This window comes from Pteronotus mesoamericanus, unplaced genomic scaffold (assembly GCF_021234165.1).
Source record: "Pteronotus mesoamericanus isolate MK-2021 breed Mesoamerican mustached bat unplaced genomic scaffold, CSHL_Meso_final contig_65, whole genome shotgun sequence".
NCBI classification, from domain to species: Eukaryota; Metazoa; Chordata; class Mammalia; order Chiroptera; family Mormoopidae; genus Pteronotus; species Pteronotus mesoamericanus.
In genome coordinates this window covers 6106974-6123706 of record NW_026555228.1, presented here as the reverse complement: position 1 = coordinate 6123706, position 16733 = coordinate 6106974, and the positions used below count along the sequence as shown (strand labels likewise).

Below are 16733 nucleotides of genomic sequence, written 5' to 3'. Positions count from 1 at the left end.
TATTAATATGACAGCTCAGATCATAAATCTGTGACTAAGCAGTGTGGTGGGAGGCCTTTTAGAGATGGGAACAGGTTGGACAGCATAATGGTCAGAGATGAGTAAGATTAAAATGCTATCTGAGACACTTGGTAAAGGAGATGACACAAGTAATCCATTTTAAGGCTTTTAAGGAAAGCAATAGACTGGTGAAAATGGTAAGCTTAATGAATTTGGTCACTTGGTCAAGCTGGAGGCCAATCTTTCCTTTGAGAGTCCGTTTAACTTGATTTGACCCTCATTCCATGGCAAAGGAGAGTATACTGAAGCCCCTGACATCTTTGGATCTGTCCTAAAACCAACTCAAACCATGTTTTGGTTAGTGGCTCTATCTTCCTAATTGCAATTTAGATGAAGCTATTATCAAGAATTCTGAGCTAGGACAAAACTATTTGCGATCTGGCTTTGCACTTTTATTGATAAAAGATCGTGATTTGACAAAGCTAGACTTTGTCAAATTTAATCATAACCCTCAGTGTGAGAACAATGTTTTGCATATAGTAGATGACTAATAAACAGTAAAGTATTGCATTGATTTTGTGATCAGGGAATGGGAATTCATCTGCTGCTGGGGGAATGCCCAAGATGAACTCTTATTCTCCAAGGCGTCTCTCTGTCTGGTTTTTCGTCGTTCAGTGTCTTGCCAGAGCTTCTTCACAGCAGAGCCAGCCATTGTCTTTCAAGTGGAAAGGTTCCAATAGGACATGCCCCAGTGCAAAAGCACTTAGTAAGTTTCTGCTGTATCTCATTTACTGATATTCCATTGGCTAAGCAAGTTGCATGGCCAGGCCCAGAGTCAATGTGGGAGGAGCTTAGACAAGGATGCAAATATCGGAAAGTGATTCATTGAAGGCCACCAATGTAAATCTCCCACAAAGGCTGGTTCCTGCCTCTAGGCACACATGGAGCCCTGTTAGTCTATTATTCTACAAGAGCTGAACCCTAGTTCATGTTTTCCTGCTGCCACATACAGAGTCCAGGACCTACTTGGCTTTGTTCTGATTACCGTTTTGTATTTTGCTTTTGTTTCTGATTACCATTTTGGTTCTGTTTCTTTTAAAGATTTTATTTATTTATTTTTAGACAGAGGGGAAGGGAAGGAGAAAGAGAGGAAGAGAAACATCCATGTGTGGTTGCCTCTTGTGTGCCCCCTGCTAGGGACCTGTCCCACAACTCAGGCATGGGCCCTGACTGGGAATCAAACTGGCGACCCTTTGGTTCACAGGCCAGTGCTCAATCCACTAGGCCATGTCAGCCAGGGCTAGTTCTGTTTCTGATACATGGTAGTGTTTAAGTTCTTTTAAAAGTCACAGCTATAACATTTTAATTTTCTCGCTTGATATCTCTTTCTTCCATTGAAAGAATGATGAGTGAGGAGTCTCAAAATAGTAATTGAAATGATCATCTTGGCTGGAAGTCTGGCTCAACATCAAGTCCATTTCTCTTAATAAAACCCTTTGCTAGTTTGCTCCTATCTTCATTGGAAATGCCACTCTTCTTCTGGCTGAACCACTCCCCTTCCCTTCCCCTGTACAATCATACAACAGGGTCCACTGGAGAGTTGGCACCTGTCTCTGTACCTTGATCACATTGTTCTTGGAATGGTGTTGCTCCCAACAGATGTATGAGCACCTTTTAGTTCTACTTGCCAACTGCTGACAGCTAGAAATACTCTTTCCCTATACACTCCCAGTATTTTTTGTATTTCTCTTACAGCACTTATCACTTCCTACCTTTATCATAGATGTTTTCGTATGCCTTAACTCTGTCTTGGTTCCTTGGGGGTAAAGCTCATGCCAGACTTTCCTTGCCTTATGCCTTAGATAGCAGGCTCTCAATACAACTCTGTTGCCTTCCCATTTCAACATCCAGGGGAGCGAATTTACATATGTATTTACAAAGAGCTGAGTTTCAAGGGAAGGTGATCTCCACATTTATTTTATACCTTCTCCATTTATAGGTCATTTTATATCACAACTGGTACTGATTGCCTTCATATTTTATTAAGTGTAATCAGAATACGCTGCATGTATATGAGTCTACTTTTAGTGGTTTTTGAGAAATTTCGCTAAAGGCATACCTTGATTCCATACATTCAGGCAGAACACTATACTTAGAATTATCCCCAGATTTATAGCTTAATTTGGCTGCTACAACTTTCTTTTGACTTTTAGAAAATATCCTTAAATAGAGACTTTTGCTTAAGGTTTAACTGATTATAAATGGAGTCTTGTACCCATGTGAGATTATGAACCATGTACAGAATCATGATTTATATGCCTTTTAATACTCCGAGCCTAGGCTGGAGATTGGAGTATGATGAATGTTCAATGTTCTCAGACTTTGTTGCAATAGCCTGAAACCCATCCTCCACAGAGACTCAGCAACAGTGTGCCTTTATGAATACATATTTATAAAGGCCAGCCTATTCTACAGTATTTAAAACACAAAGAACCTTTCAAGAAAAGTGAATTCCTTTATACTATTGGTAAAAGGTATATAAAAGCTAGGAAGGGTCAACAGTTTTTAAAGCATAGAGATTATGTTTAATATTCCTTGTATTCCCCCCCCCCAAAGCCTTTTACAGAGTAGGCACTCAATAAATATTCGATGGTAAAGATAGAAAATATTTGTTTTGTTTTGAAAAAAGATCACAACTCTTTTCAAGGAGTGTTGACATCAAGATCTTAGAGGATTCATGGTAGAATTTCAGAAGTATATTGTGATCAGAACTATGGCGGTGGCAACCCAGGGGCTCAATAAATAAATGAGGGCTTAAGCCTCATTTATACCTTGCAGGATGTCTGCCCACATTCTGTGCTTACCCTGTTGCAAAAAAAAGGAGACCAAAGCAATGTTGTATACCATATGGCACTGTTGCTGTTTTCTGTGAAGCCAAATGCAAATTATTAAGCTTGAATAAGTATCCTTGAGTCTTCATCATCTTTATGCACTGGTGCTTCAATAACACAGGGCAGAGTATCCATTCCTACCTGTGCCTTACTCATTAAGATTAACTCATTAATACACTTCAAATCCTACAACCGAAATGCTCTTTGAATTATATCTCTGCATTGTAAGTTTTATAAGGTACACTCTACAAAATATTTTTAATACATTTTACTAGGTATATAATATGTGTCAGGGACTGTGCTGGCATCGGATATAGAAGTTCATTAATACAACTTAAACTTATTCAATGTCTATTACTGGGAACAGCCCCTGCCTGAGCTTACTATCTGGCTGGGAAGGCAGATATTCAACAAGCAAATACAAGTGTCATTTTTCAGAAAGACGTCCGTGTGAGATTCCAAGAAGGCACAAATCTTCAAGGACCAGGTTGAGGAGGAATGGGGACAACAGCCAAGCAAACAATTTGAATATCATCCGATAAATGCTATACCAGCAAATGGCTAAAAGTACTATCAAAATACAAAAGCGGCAAGATTTAATTCTCTTTAAAGATTTGGGGGGGAGCGTCAGAAAGGAGCTGAAATCTTCAGGGATGAGTAAGTTTTCTACAGGCTTAGACGGGGTGCCGGTGATGAGGTCGATTGGGGAAGGCATTCGTTCTCGAAAGTATGCAAGGCAGGGCTGGGGAACTCCAAGTACCAACAGGAAAGGGTGTATCAGACCACTCCCATTGATTTATTAGCCTCTTGGCCAAGCATCACCATAGCCAGTTGAACCAGTTTGAGTGAGAGTTGATATTTCAGGTCAGACCCAAAATTTTTTTTCCCCCCGAGTGTACGGTTGCAAGGTAAAACACAAAATGCCCAGTTAAATTTGAAGATAAACGACGAATAATTTTTTATAAAGTCCCCAATATTGGGGACATAAATTACATAAAGAAATGTATCTGAAGTTAAAATTTTTTTAAATTTTTATTTAACTTACTTGTATGTTTTCATTTGCTACATCAGGGAACCCTACCAGAGTGGTATGAACTAGTACGGTTCTGCTGTGGCACAGCTAAAAGCCACAATAACCCAGCCTTTCTGCAGTCTTCCGACCCCAGTCTTTATCTTCGGAAGCCAGAGAGAACAGGCTTCCAGAAAAGAGACGCTGTAACTAGGCAACCAAGATTCGAACCCCTCGACCTTTCTCAGGATTCAGGTTTAGAATCGCGGTGCATTCTGGGAGTTAGTTTTTTAAGTTCGTATTCGCCTTCATAAGACTCCAGACTACAACTCCCAGCAGCGCTTAAGAGTCGCTGCGAGGCACCCTGGGAATCCTGTCTATACATCCTGCGAAGAGCCCTAGGGGGCTGATTGTGTAAGAAGACACTAGGGCTGATTTTGAGATTCGCGACATACTAGGAATTCATATAAAAGATTAAACCGAAGACTAATGCTATCAATACAGAGACAACAATTCTTCCGTAACATCGTGGAGGCATGTGCATGCGCAGTGATGTTACATCCCAAGCTGAAGGGTGGGGAGTGAGCGCCTCTCCTTCACGTGATTCCAGCGCCTCTTTGTTATTGGCTGCTTCGGGAGCGCGGTGCTCGAGCGCGGACGCCCCGGATTGGTGTTTGGGAGCAGCGGGGTGGGACTCCAGCCGCTGCCGCGGGAGGTCCGGACACTGGCGGCCATAGGACTCGCCGGTAAGTGCGTGTCTGACCTCTCTGTGCCGGCGTTCTGAGCCGCTTCCGGGTTGTACTAGATTGTCCCCATGGGAACTTGGCTGGCCGTGGAGGGAGTGAGGCCGGTCCGTCTTGAGGCTCAGAAGTCGGGGTCGAGGGTCTCTGGACTCAAGTAGGGCTGAGGATGCGCTGGGGCGGACTTACTGGAGCGGGGTCGTCCCTTCTTTGGTATTGGCGCTCCCCAGGGACCTCTTCCTGAGTGAAGCCGGGGCAGAGCCCAGGGGGTGGTGGGTGGAAGCACCGACCTCTTGACCACAAGCTCCCGCCACGTCTCCCTCAGGCTCCTCGGGAACCCCTGTTGCTAGTCACTGCCCAGGGGCTCCTTGACCAGGGTTGAGAATTTACAGCCATCTCGCATTTGCCTCTTAAGTGGCTGGGTGAGGACCTTGGACAAGTCGCTCAACTTGTCTGGCTTTTCATTTGTAGAATAGGAAGTGTTTACTAGATCTAGCCTCTCTTTAGCTTGAAATCTAAGATTTTGTGATTGTACCGTTCGTTCAGCTTTTACAACATAAAGATGTTATAACCTGATGGAAGTAGGCAGACTCCTCACAGAACACTGCGGGTTGATGAAAAACTCAGTGATTTCATTTGGTTCGTTACTCACTTTTTGTTATCATATATCTTTTTAAATTGACTAGAACTGGAAATTCAGGTTTAATTGGCAAACCACAGATAGAATGTTAGTGAAGCCACTTAAATACAAACTTGAAGAATCTCAATATTTGAGAATATTGAATCTGAATTAGTAAATACGGGTCAACAGAGTATTTCTGAGAATGTATTTAAAATGTAGATGAATTTGTTGGAAAGAATAGGCAAGACTTTACACCTGCCGTTAATTTGCATTTTCTGAGTTTGCAGGAGAAATTGGAAACTGAGACAGTTAGGATGGCTTCCCATTGTGTGGTTGAGTTTCTGGAGGCATGGAATTCTCATCTGTAAAGCTGAGGAGGGGTCTCAGTAGGTTTCCAATACTCCTAAGCTTCCGAAGTCTTAAGAATTTAGTAATATTGAATACTGAGTGGGCATTTGCACCGATAACAATCTAGGAGTCCCCTGAGGTAAACATTTCCTACTTTAGATGTAGAAATGGCCCCAGATTCATCCCATCTCTAGTTTAGTCTCTGTCTCCAGACTCCAAACTGAAAGGAAGGGCACTCAGGGCACAAAGGCCCAGGTGACTGAAAGAAATGTTAAGAAAATGAAGGGAGCAGTTTGATTATCATCATCCTTGAATAAGGGAGGAGAAAATGTGGATGTCTGCAGCATTTGTGGCACTTGCAAAAGACCCTCCTAAAAAGACAGCTCTAGGTCCAGGTATATTTTAGTGTGAACCACAAAAATAATACTAGCAGAACTTGATGGTATGACATTCATTGACTCAGTGGCTTAGTTCTCAAGTGGGGTTGCCACACTTCTTCTGTAAAGAGTCCTGATATGTCATTATTGAAATGAACTGGTTTGTTAGCATAGCAGATTACCATATACCGTGGTATTTTTTGAAATCGTATGTGGAGGTTTTTTTAAACACAAGATATAAGGACATTGCAAATTGTAGTTTTGTGTGGCACATAGTAAGTGCTAAGCAAGTAAATGTCAAATGAGTTCATACATAGTAAGTTTTGCTTTATTTCTAGGGTGAAAGCTACCAAATTCACATTAACATTAAAACTGTATTTATATCTGGATTTGGAATGTGGAATGTATTTTCTCTGAGCTAAGATCCTCTTTTACTCTCTTTTCAGGTGCTAGATGACACATAACTGAGTTGCTCTAAGGACTAATGCCTAAACTGACTCAGCATGGCCTATCAAGGAGGAGGTGGGCATGGCCACAGTCCCTCAGCTGCGCTCCACCACGTTAGCCCTGGAAATCTTGTCACATGTAGAACTGGGACTCATAATATATGCATGGTGTCGGACTTTTTCTACCCAAATATGGGCGGCGTGGAAAGCCACATTTACCAGCTCTCTCAGTGCCTGATTGAAAGAGGACACAAGGTCATAGTTGTCACCCATGCTTATGGAAATCGAAAAGGCATCCGTTACCTCACTAAAGGCCTCAAAGTCTATTACTTGCCCCTGAAAGTTATGTACAACCAATCTACAGCCACAACCCTCTTTCACAGTCTGCCATTGCTCAGGTACATATTCGTTCGGGAGAGAGTCACAATAATCCACTCACATAGTTCCTTTTCCGCCATGGCCCATGATGCTCTCTTCCACGCCAAGACAATGGGGCTCCGTACAGTCTTCACGGATCATTCCCTTTTCGGATTTGCTGATGTCAGCTCGGTGCTTACAAACAAGCTTCTAACTGTATCTCTTTGTGACACAAACCACATAATTTGTGTCTCTTACACTAGTAAGGAAAACACTGTGCTAAGAGCAGCACTGAATCCTGAAATAGTGTCCGTCATTCCTAATGCTGTAGATCCTACTGACTTCACTCCAGACCCATTTAGAAGGCATGATAGTATAATAACTATTGTTATTGTCAGCAGACTTGTTTACAGAAAAGGTAATGAAATATTAGCTACAATTGCACTGCACAGACTTTTTTCTTGTAGAAAGCTGTTGAATACTTGTATATAATAATTGTTTAGCTTTTTATTTTTTATGGTTTTATGACTACTTCGGCATTAAATATGGCAAAGAAAGGTCAAATATTGTTTTATGCACTCAAAAAGAAATTTTTGGAACAGTGGTGAATGCTGCCTCCCCTCCCCCCCAACCTTTGATGTTTTAGTAGTTACTTAGAAAATAAAACCAAGCTGATGCTCTTTAGCAAGTCAGGTCTTTTTAAAAGTTAAAGCAGCCCTGGGCATGCAGTAAGAAGTACAGGGCCAATTCCACCACCAGTTTCTAATTGCAAAAGTAATGTCTTTGCAGATATTTTGAAAGCTAAGAAAAGCACAAAGGTGAAAACTAAAATCAGCTGTTACTTTACTATTCAGGGATGACTGTAGTCAATATTTTAATTTGTAGCTTTCCTGTCTTTAATGCATATACTAAAAATCTTTGAGCTTTTTCTGCACATTACTGTTTGTAGCTTGCGTATGTAACATATTGGCAGGTAAGTGATGAAGGAAGGGGCTAGCTCTGCCCCATTGTGTGATGGAGGACAGGCTACATAGCATCTTGGAGTCTCATTTTTTTTCATTTGTGTAACGGGCAAAAATGGGGATTTTGTGAGGGTTCCATGTTGGTTTCCATAAAGTATTAACCTAGTTTGTGCTGGATGAGCGTTTGTTCTCAGGGAGGACTTTTTTAGTGCCTCTGCAGCTCTTCGTGGACACTGCAGTAGAATTTGTAGAGTCTCATTTACTAAATGTGAAACAGTTTGGTTAATCCAAACATAAATGTTCTGGATGCTCTTTGAAAACCTATCTAGTAATCAAAATTAAGGAATCATTTAAAAGATAATATATAACCTCCCTTTAAAGATTTGAATTCAACTCAAAATGATTATGTTTAATCCTTACCCAAGGATATCTTTATTGATTTTAGAAAGAAGAAGGGAGAGAGAAAGAAATGTCGATCAGTTGCCTCCCATATGTGCCCTAACGGGGGGTGGGACACACAGCCTAGGTATGTGCCCTACCGGGGGATCGAACCTGCAACCTTTTGGTGTATGGGAAGATCCTCCAACCACCTGAACCATCTGACCAGGGCTAAATTCAGCTCAATATTATTAACATGCACCAAATTTGCCAATAGTTTGATGTAGGCCTGCAGGCTTCACAGTACTGGTCCACCGATTGGAGCTGCATTATCTTTCCTGCACAGTCACCTTCAAAAAGCATCATTTACATTCACCAACTTGGTTCTTTTAAATGCAGTGGGAACCCAAAGCCATATGAAGTAACATGCTTCCACATTTTCGTTTGTTTCTGATTTTATACAGTGGTTTAGGATACCCCCTAACTGATAAGAGCTTTTTTCTGTGACTTTATTGAATTCTTCAAACCGTTCAGCTTAGTTTCAGAGAAACTCATTTTGCCAGTTTCTGTGCTTTTTAATTAAATAACCCAACATAGTAGGAAGTGCAACTGGTATCAAACAGATTTGTAGACAACACAGCTGATTCTTGGAAAGTGTGAAGCATGGCAGGTGGATCAGAAGTGTAGCAGTCTGTCCTAGGGAGTGGCCCAAGATCTGCTTTTGCCATTGTAATGGAGAGCTGTGGTTGATCCGACTCTTACGCAGAGGTTGGTGAGAAAAGTGTTACTGAACTGTTTTATGAGGTGAAAGCGATGACGTGCTGTCATTCTCTACTCAAGAAGATGTAATGGACCAGCATCGTGCATTCTGAATCCCTCAGGATATTGCTGATGTTTTGTTGTTATTTAGAAAATATGTTTAAAATGTTTTTTCATCAAATAGTATGCCTTTCTGGGATAGCTAGTTAAGAAAGTATGATGCATGCATGGTCAAGGATCAGAGCAAAATTAAGTATTTGTACAATAGTTAAACCTGTTACCTGTACCTCACTAATTATGGTATTTTAACCAGCTGAGCTAACCGCCAGTGGGGTGAAGTTACAGCCTTTCTTGTTCTCAGTTCAATAATTTAACAAATACTTATTGAACCCTCTCCATAGGCCAGGCATCATGCAAAAAATAACACTCTGAGAAGGAATGGCTACATTCGTAGCCTCAAAGCGAGTAATTATATTAATGGTCCATTAATGATTAACAAATTAATTTCCTTAGGTGTTCATTTGGACCAGATATCAAAGGCCCGCTGGAATGTTATTAAGTAAGGGACAGCATAAATCAAAAATCTTTTCACGCAGTTTTCCTGGATGGCTTCTTCCTTTTCTTGGGCCCCTTTTTGCTCAGTTAGCATTTCACAGTGCTCCTGTGAGTGTGCAGGCACGCCCCACTTCTTGCTGTAGTGGTAATGACATATTTATGTTGTGCAGTTGATAAAGCCTCACTGCTTCACTTGACCCTCCCAAGAGCTGTGGGATATATGTTATCTGTTGACAAACTGAGTCTCAGAGAGGGTAAGTAATTGCTCAGGATACACAGCGAGAACAGAGACGACAAACAGGAGTTCAGCTCTTCCTAAGTAAAGGCCTCCTGTTCCTCCATCCCTGGCCCAGCCACCATTATCTTAGAGATTCAGAAGATTGTTTAAAATAGTGTTTGGCTTAACTTCAAAAGCAGTACAAATCAGGAATTTTCCTTGTCCATTTCGGGTGACTATGGAGATTGAAAGTCTTTTGGTATGTTCCATTGTGCTCGATTCTTCTTACAGGCACTAGAACGTTTTTGTGGGGGGAAACCCTTTATTTTTAGAATAATTTTATAGGTAATTGACAAAATCAGTTCCACTTTGTATAAGGTACCCGCCAGGATTAAACGACATAATGTATTTAAAAAGTATATTGCCTGACGTCGTGAGCGCTCAGTAAATGTTAGGTATTATCAGCAATTATGATTATTATCCTATATGTTTTCTTTTCATTTAAAGAATAGGTTCTTAACCTTTGTATTAGAAGGGAGAGAGGAAAGAGATAAAATGAAAGTTATAGGAGGACAAATGTTAAAAGTCATTAATTAAGCCTTTTATCCAATTGGGTAATAGACTTGAAAAAAGAGAACTAAGATTTTAATGAGAAGCCTTCATAATTCAGAAAAGATGTGTGTGAATTTATGTTTGCTCATGCAGAAAATACTAGCAGAGTTCACTTAAATCCTATTTTGAATTATTTAATAAAAATGACCTGTATATATTATATCTCCCACCATTTTTTTTTTATAATTGACCTGCCAATACTTGGGTAGATTGATAGTGTGATTCTTTTGTGTGTGTGTGTGTGTGTGTGTGTGTGTGTGTGTGTGTGTGTATGTGTGTGTATGCATTTCTTTAACTGGGTTGTTTTACATTTTTACTTTATATTTTATAATTGTTAATGAGTTTTTAAATAGTGTCAACATTGCTGTCACTTTGGATAGCCACTTTCAGACTCGTAGGACATGATTTATTGCTTCACATTACCTGAGGTTGTATTTACATATTACAAGAAAAGTGTTTCGGTAGAAAAAAAGGAACAAAGATGCGTTCTGTTCTGTGGAATGTAATGGTCTGGCTGATGGGTCCTGCCACCTTCATTTACTCTCCTTCAGGGAAGTGGGCTACAGCAGGCTCAGATGGACATAGTATTTTGTTAATACCATAGTATTCACTGCAGAATCCTCTGTATACACTGCATTCTGCACAAAGTGGAGATAGCATTTAACACTCTGTTGCTCAGCCCTTTCCTGTGGCAGGAGGTGGAATCATAGGGTAGTAGAACTTTGTAGCTGAAAGAGACCGTGTACTCTAGGTACACAGGTCTCTTAATATTCTTTATCAGGAAACTTTCCCATCAGGAAGAGCTTGCTTATTAAAATGGTGGGACAATATCTAGATTTCCAGTCAGCTGTCCTGCTCTGTAGAAAACTTGAACTCAAATGTTAGCTACCTCAAGTACCTTTTCTAGACGTGGCCAGTGTGTAAACACAAATGAATAACTTAAAGAACATTATGCTGAAATGAAACAGAATAGGACACATATTGGGTGTATGGAAGGTAACAATGGATGTCAGTGTGTGCACCTTCAAGAACCGCAACTCTTGGGGGACTTCTGGCAGTTTATGAACTGTTCTACTCTCAGGAAAGGTTTGAGAGAATTTGTTTCTCAACTTAAGGAGGGCATAGCTAATACTTTTCAAAGTGAGTGGAATCTCAGTTCTGATGATTTTTTAAAAGTTTAAATATAAATATCTCCAACATTTCAGTTTATTTTCTATTTACAGGTACCGATTTGCTTAGTGGTATAATACCTGAACTCTGTCAGAAATATCAAGATTTAAATTTCATAATTGGGGGAGAGGGACCAAAGAGAATAATTTTGGAAGAAGTACGGGAAAAATACCAGCTACATGACAGGTATTGATGGATTCCATATTGTCTTGGGTGAGAGAATATCAATTACCTATATTCAGTTTGGCTACATACATTAAGTGGGCTGCCTCTTCTACATGGATTTGATGTAAAAATGTAATGCAAAGCCTATTTTCAAAAAATTTATATAAAATTGGAAACCCTAGCAAAAGAATTCACAATTTTATTTTTTTCATTAGCCCACTATCACTTGACTTTATGGGGCAGTGATTGGAGGCACTCTAGAAGGTACAGAAAACCAACTGCTTTGATTGGAAATGTTTGTAGATTTTCAAGCCACACCGAGTTCTGATTTAAATAGCATGGTCCAAATCACGTCAGTTCCTCTGCACATACAGATTTGAACCTTTCCTCAGTAACTTAGATAACACGCGAGGCTTGTGCCTGTGAAACATCAGTTTAAAGGGGCCATTCTCTCGTTGAGAAATGACATTAACATTTACTCATCCAGGTGTGTTAATACTTTGATTAAATGCAAACTCATTTTGGAAATGATGAAATTTGGTATGTGTAATAAAAGTAGAACTATGTTAGCTGTATGAGTTTTAACCAAACAGCTTATTAATAAGACTGTTTCTTTTAGATCAGAGTTTGGCAATATTAATCTTTTGACAAAACATTAGAACCAGTAAGAATCTAAGTGCAGGGTCCTGCAGAAGTAAGGCCTGCTTGAGTGGTTGGTAGGGTAATAATATGGGGTACTAATGTATAGTTTTATTTTGAACATTTCACCTAAAATGTCATAGGGTGTGCTTGAGTGTGATATTGTTATGTTATAGAATTACATGCTTATGATTTTGTAATAAAGAAGGGGCGTTATTTGTGCCAGACCCCGTATAATATGAATAGCCCACTGGGCTTATAAAATTTCTTTTGTAGTGTGATTTTCACTGTCCTCTTTCTTCTCTCATTTCAAAAATCAGAGTGCGTCTCTTGGGAGCCTTAGAACACAAGGATGTTAGAAATGTCTTAGTTCAAGGACATATTTTTCTTAATACTTCCCTTACTGAAGCATTCTGCATGGCAATTGTGGAAGCAGCCAGTTGTGGTTTACAGGTAAAAAGCTTTGAGGGCTCTTACATTGTTGGGGTTCCTGTACATGTATTTTGAAAACTAATCAGACATATTCTGTAGTAATTTTTTAAGTTGCTTTTGCTTATTTTCCTGAGACGTGAATTACGTCGGATTGTATATTCTTTTTCTTTCTTTCTTTTTAGGTTGTAAGTACCAGGGTTGGTGGAATTCCTGAAGTACTTCCAGATAACCTTATTATTTTATGTGAGCCTTCTGTAAAATCTTTGTGTGAGGGATTGGAAAAAGCTATTTTCCAACTGAAGTCCGGAGCATTGCCCGCTCCAGAAAAGATCCATAACATAGTAAAGACGTTCTACACCTGGAGGAATGTTGCAGAGAGAACTGAAAAAGTATGTCACCTGCCAAGAAATGGGTATTTGAAGATTGTGTCTGAATTCCTGATGTTTCATGCACACGTTGGCTTTCTCTTATACAGGTTTATCTTTTCTGTTCTATTGCTTAAGTTCACGAAGTCTCTTCCAAATGAAAAGAAGTGAACTGTGTCCTTTTGGTCTGTGCTAGATATAACCCTTCTCATGAAATCATTGCATTCGACACCTGAAAGTAACAGTAATGCAGTCTCCCCCTTTCATTAAACTGGGCATAAAGAAGTTACAGCTGTTATAGAGGCAGAACTAATTTTATGCCTACCGTGAGACATTTTCTTGAGGCTGTTTATAATTCTAAAGTGTTTAGGTTTATTAGAAAATGCATGGTTTTACTTTAGTCCGATTGCAGCAACTCTATAACTTACAAATATTTAATTCAGACTATTTCCTAAAACTCTTGTGTCACGTTTGCTAACTACTGTGATTTCCTACCGGAAAAGGAATTTTGCATCTTTGGGCTGATCAAGAACATAATAAGTTAGAATTCAGAATGCACACGACAAATGTCAGAAGTATAATCGCAGATAAAAAGCAGTGGTAGAGAATTTCCAAAAGGACAGGAACAGGACATAGATAAATACCCTTAGGTGGGAGAGTATGATTGTCGGAAAAGCGTCCTGGTTTCAAGTTAGGGACTTCATTTATTCTATTCAGTTTTGTCCTTTGTTTAATGTTATTACTTCATGTGCTTCATGCCTCTTATCACCGTGTAACACACTGGACGGAAACACTCTACTTCTTAGTGCGTAGAAATTATGAACCGTAGGTCATTCCGTTGGGAGCATGGAGAAAAGAAGGTCGTAGTTTAGACTGTGCTTTATGCTCTCATTGTAGGCAGTGGAGCAGCTAGCTTCTACCCAGAAACAGAGAGCAACATGGAGTGGGTGAGTGAACAGAATAGCTCTTTACTGTAAGGCTCTCTTATTTGGTTTCAATTCTCAATTCCCATACAGAAGATGAACTCATATTTGAATGTAAGTGCGGAAAAACTCTTACCTCTTCCATTGAAATATGAGATATTTGAGTGAAGAGTTTTGACTGAAAAGTCTCCAAGGCACTCACCTCGAAGTTTTGCAGTATCTCCACCCATATGAAATAACTACCCTTTTCCTTTGGAAGTTGGAGTGTAGTGCCGATTACCGGCTGTGAGGTCATGTCAGAATCACCTAAGAAACCTTTTCAGGAGCTGATCATTCCATCTTCCTGTCCTCCTGCCCTCGTCCCCCGCCTCTCCCTAGATTGTAATACGGCCCTTTAGGAGCAGAGGTGGAATTTGGGAATAGTTGGCAGGGATATTTGGTTAGACAGGCTTGTTTGTTTGTTTTTAAGTGATACTCTTCCCTGCTTGAGAACCATAGCTCTGTAAGTTGTTATTTCACCTTCTTGATGGACATCACGTGAATGTTGGAAGTCTAAGCTACTGCAAATACTAAGCTCGGGTCAAAGAACTGTGGTGACAGAACGTCAGCAGATGATAAAGGAGCCAAGTAGGATTTTTTTTTAACCACAGATTTTCTTTTAGCTTTGCTAAAAGTAATAGCAAAACATCTGCATTCTTTTCTGTTTTATGCTCCATGGTGACTTATAGTATACATTTCAGAAAAAAGTTAATCCTTGTGTGTAATGGTTTGTTATGTCTGCCATTCTCACAGTAGGAAACTACTTTGTCACTTAAGATCATACATTAATTGACCTGGCAATAAAGGTGGACACACAGGTCAGTTTGCAGTTGCTCTTTTAGTTCTACCTATTCCACACAGGACATTTTGATTCTTTTCAACTCCTCTGCTTTAGTTTAACTGTGCTTTTTAGAAAATTGAACAATTGCGATTCATCAGTCTCAGCATAATTTTCAACCTAATTCTGATTCAAAGGTATTCCAAATGCCCTCGGAGTGGAAGAGCTAGATGAAAACATCCTGCATCTTTCAAAGGCCACTGGCCTGCAGAACTCGCGCTGCCGATCCTAACTTTCTTGAGTTCTAAAAGAGATTGTTCACAGATCTGATACAGGAGAATGAGCACAAGTAACGCTCAAGTGCAATTGAAAAATTAATGCTGTCTCATTTGATGTGTTCAAAATAAGTATGTTTAAAGATCTTTGTTTTTAAAAAATATTTCCGAGTTTAGTACTTACGTGTGCTTTGAAAAGCAAGCCACCTACTACTAGTTCTCAGCAATAAACTTTGTTTCCGTTGCCAGTGTTTGACCTATACCATATGCTAAGATTTCCCCATCTCTTGGCCCTTTCTTTGTGTGGAACCCATGAGATGTTTCTGTATACTCTCACTGTCTGTGCTCAGCAGCACGGCCTCCTGTGGCTGTGAAAGGAAGAGCCGCTCTGTACCCAGAAAGAAATATGCCTAGATTGTCACTGATTTCGATTGATGTCTACCCGATAGCAGGGAGAGCTTTTCAGCCGAACCAGGGAATCTTAGAAGGCCAGCCCTGCCTCAGGGAGTCTCTGCTGAATTAAATGTGGTCTCCACAGAGGTGACCTGAAGAGCAGTTCCAATGTCTCAGGTCTTTAGGATTCTCATAGTTGGGTTAAAATTCACAGTGATCCCCTAGGATACAGGAACTGTGGCATATTCATCTTTGGATCACATGGCTCCTAGCCCAGTATTTTGTCCAGAATAAGCACTCCATGAGTGTTGAATCAAAAGGCAATAATTACTGTAATGAATTTCATTAACTGCATAATTCCTATAACAACAACATTGCAATGTAAGCAGCTTCTGTTTACATCTATAAAACATTCCTGGTCGTTCTTTGTTATGGACTAGAGTGCTCATTCTCGGCCTCTCTCCCACCAGGTGTACAACCGTGTGGCAGGAGAAACTGTGTTACCAATGGACAGACGACTGGACAGACTCATCTCTCACTGTGGCCCAGTAACAGGCTGCATATTTGCTTTGTTGGCTGTAATTAACTTTCTCTTTCTCACTTTCCTGAGATGGATGACGCCAGATTCTATCATTGATGTTGCAGTTGATGCCACGGGGCCAAATGGTGCCTGGACTCATCAACAGCCTAATAGTAGAAAACAGGGCAAGAATAATGAGATGTCTAAAACCAGGTAGAAGAAAGCCTGGTTCGGAAGATTTTAAATACTTACAATAGTTCTGTTAACACTATTGAAAATGACCTTGTTTTTTTCCTTTTTTAAAAGTTAATTTAGTAAGTTATGCTACCTCTATATCATTCGATGTTTTATTTTGAGGAAAGATAACTTATGCAATTCCTGAGTGTAGAAACTCCTTGCACTTATGTAAAATTTAGGAGAGAACCTATATAAGCCACCCAGGTATGCAATTTTTCAGACTACTGAAATCCCTCTAGCAAAGATGTTTTCACATATTTTGGGAGCTTTGGGTGCTGAAGGGCCAAATGTTTTCTGGGCATTTTTTTTTTAGCCAATTTTAACTGTTCTACCATTTATTAGATATTCACCAGATGTTTACAAGTTTTTTTTTTAGAGAAGTACAACAACTCTGTGAACTATCTTAAGTCATATCCATTTACTTTTATTAGGTTTTTAAGTTCTGTTCTTAAACATTTATTGGGTACACTCAGTAAGTGTTACATATAATCAGCAGGTTTCTTGAGTAAGAAGGTCTGTCAGTT

General features: G+C 39.8%; 1 protein-coding gene across 1 annotated transcript; it reads left to right on the top strand.

Moving 5' to 3' along the window:
- Nucleotides 1-4721: 4721 nt before the first annotated feature.
- On the top strand, nucleotides 4722-16192 carry PIGA (phosphatidylinositol glycan anchor biosynthesis class A). Its single transcript, XM_054581186.1, has 6 exons — nucleotides 4722-4797; nucleotides 6434-7208; nucleotides 11497-11629; nucleotides 12568-12700; nucleotides 12862-13068; nucleotides 15923-16192. The coding sequence occupies exons 2-6, from the start codon at nucleotides 6491-6493 to the stop codon at nucleotides 16187-16189; spliced, it is 1458 nt and encodes a 485-aa protein (XP_054437161.1). The 5' UTR covers nucleotides 4722-4797; nucleotides 6434-6490; the 3' UTR covers nucleotides 16190-16192.
- Nucleotides 16193-16733: the final 541 nt, after the last annotated feature.

Coding starts and splice junctions, on each gene's coding strand:
- PIGA (XM_054581186.1), top strand. CDS start 6,491: ATGGCCTATCAAGGAGGAGGTGGGCATGGCCACAGTCCCTCAGCTGCG. Junction 12,701..12,861: donor CAGCCAGTTGTGGTTTACAG/GTAAAAAGCTTT, acceptor CTTTCTTTTTAG/GTTGTAAGTACCAGGGTTGG. Junction 13,069..15,922: donor TTGCAGAGAGAACTGAAAAA/GTATGTCACCTG, acceptor CTCTCCCACCAG/GTGTACAACCGTGTGGCAGG.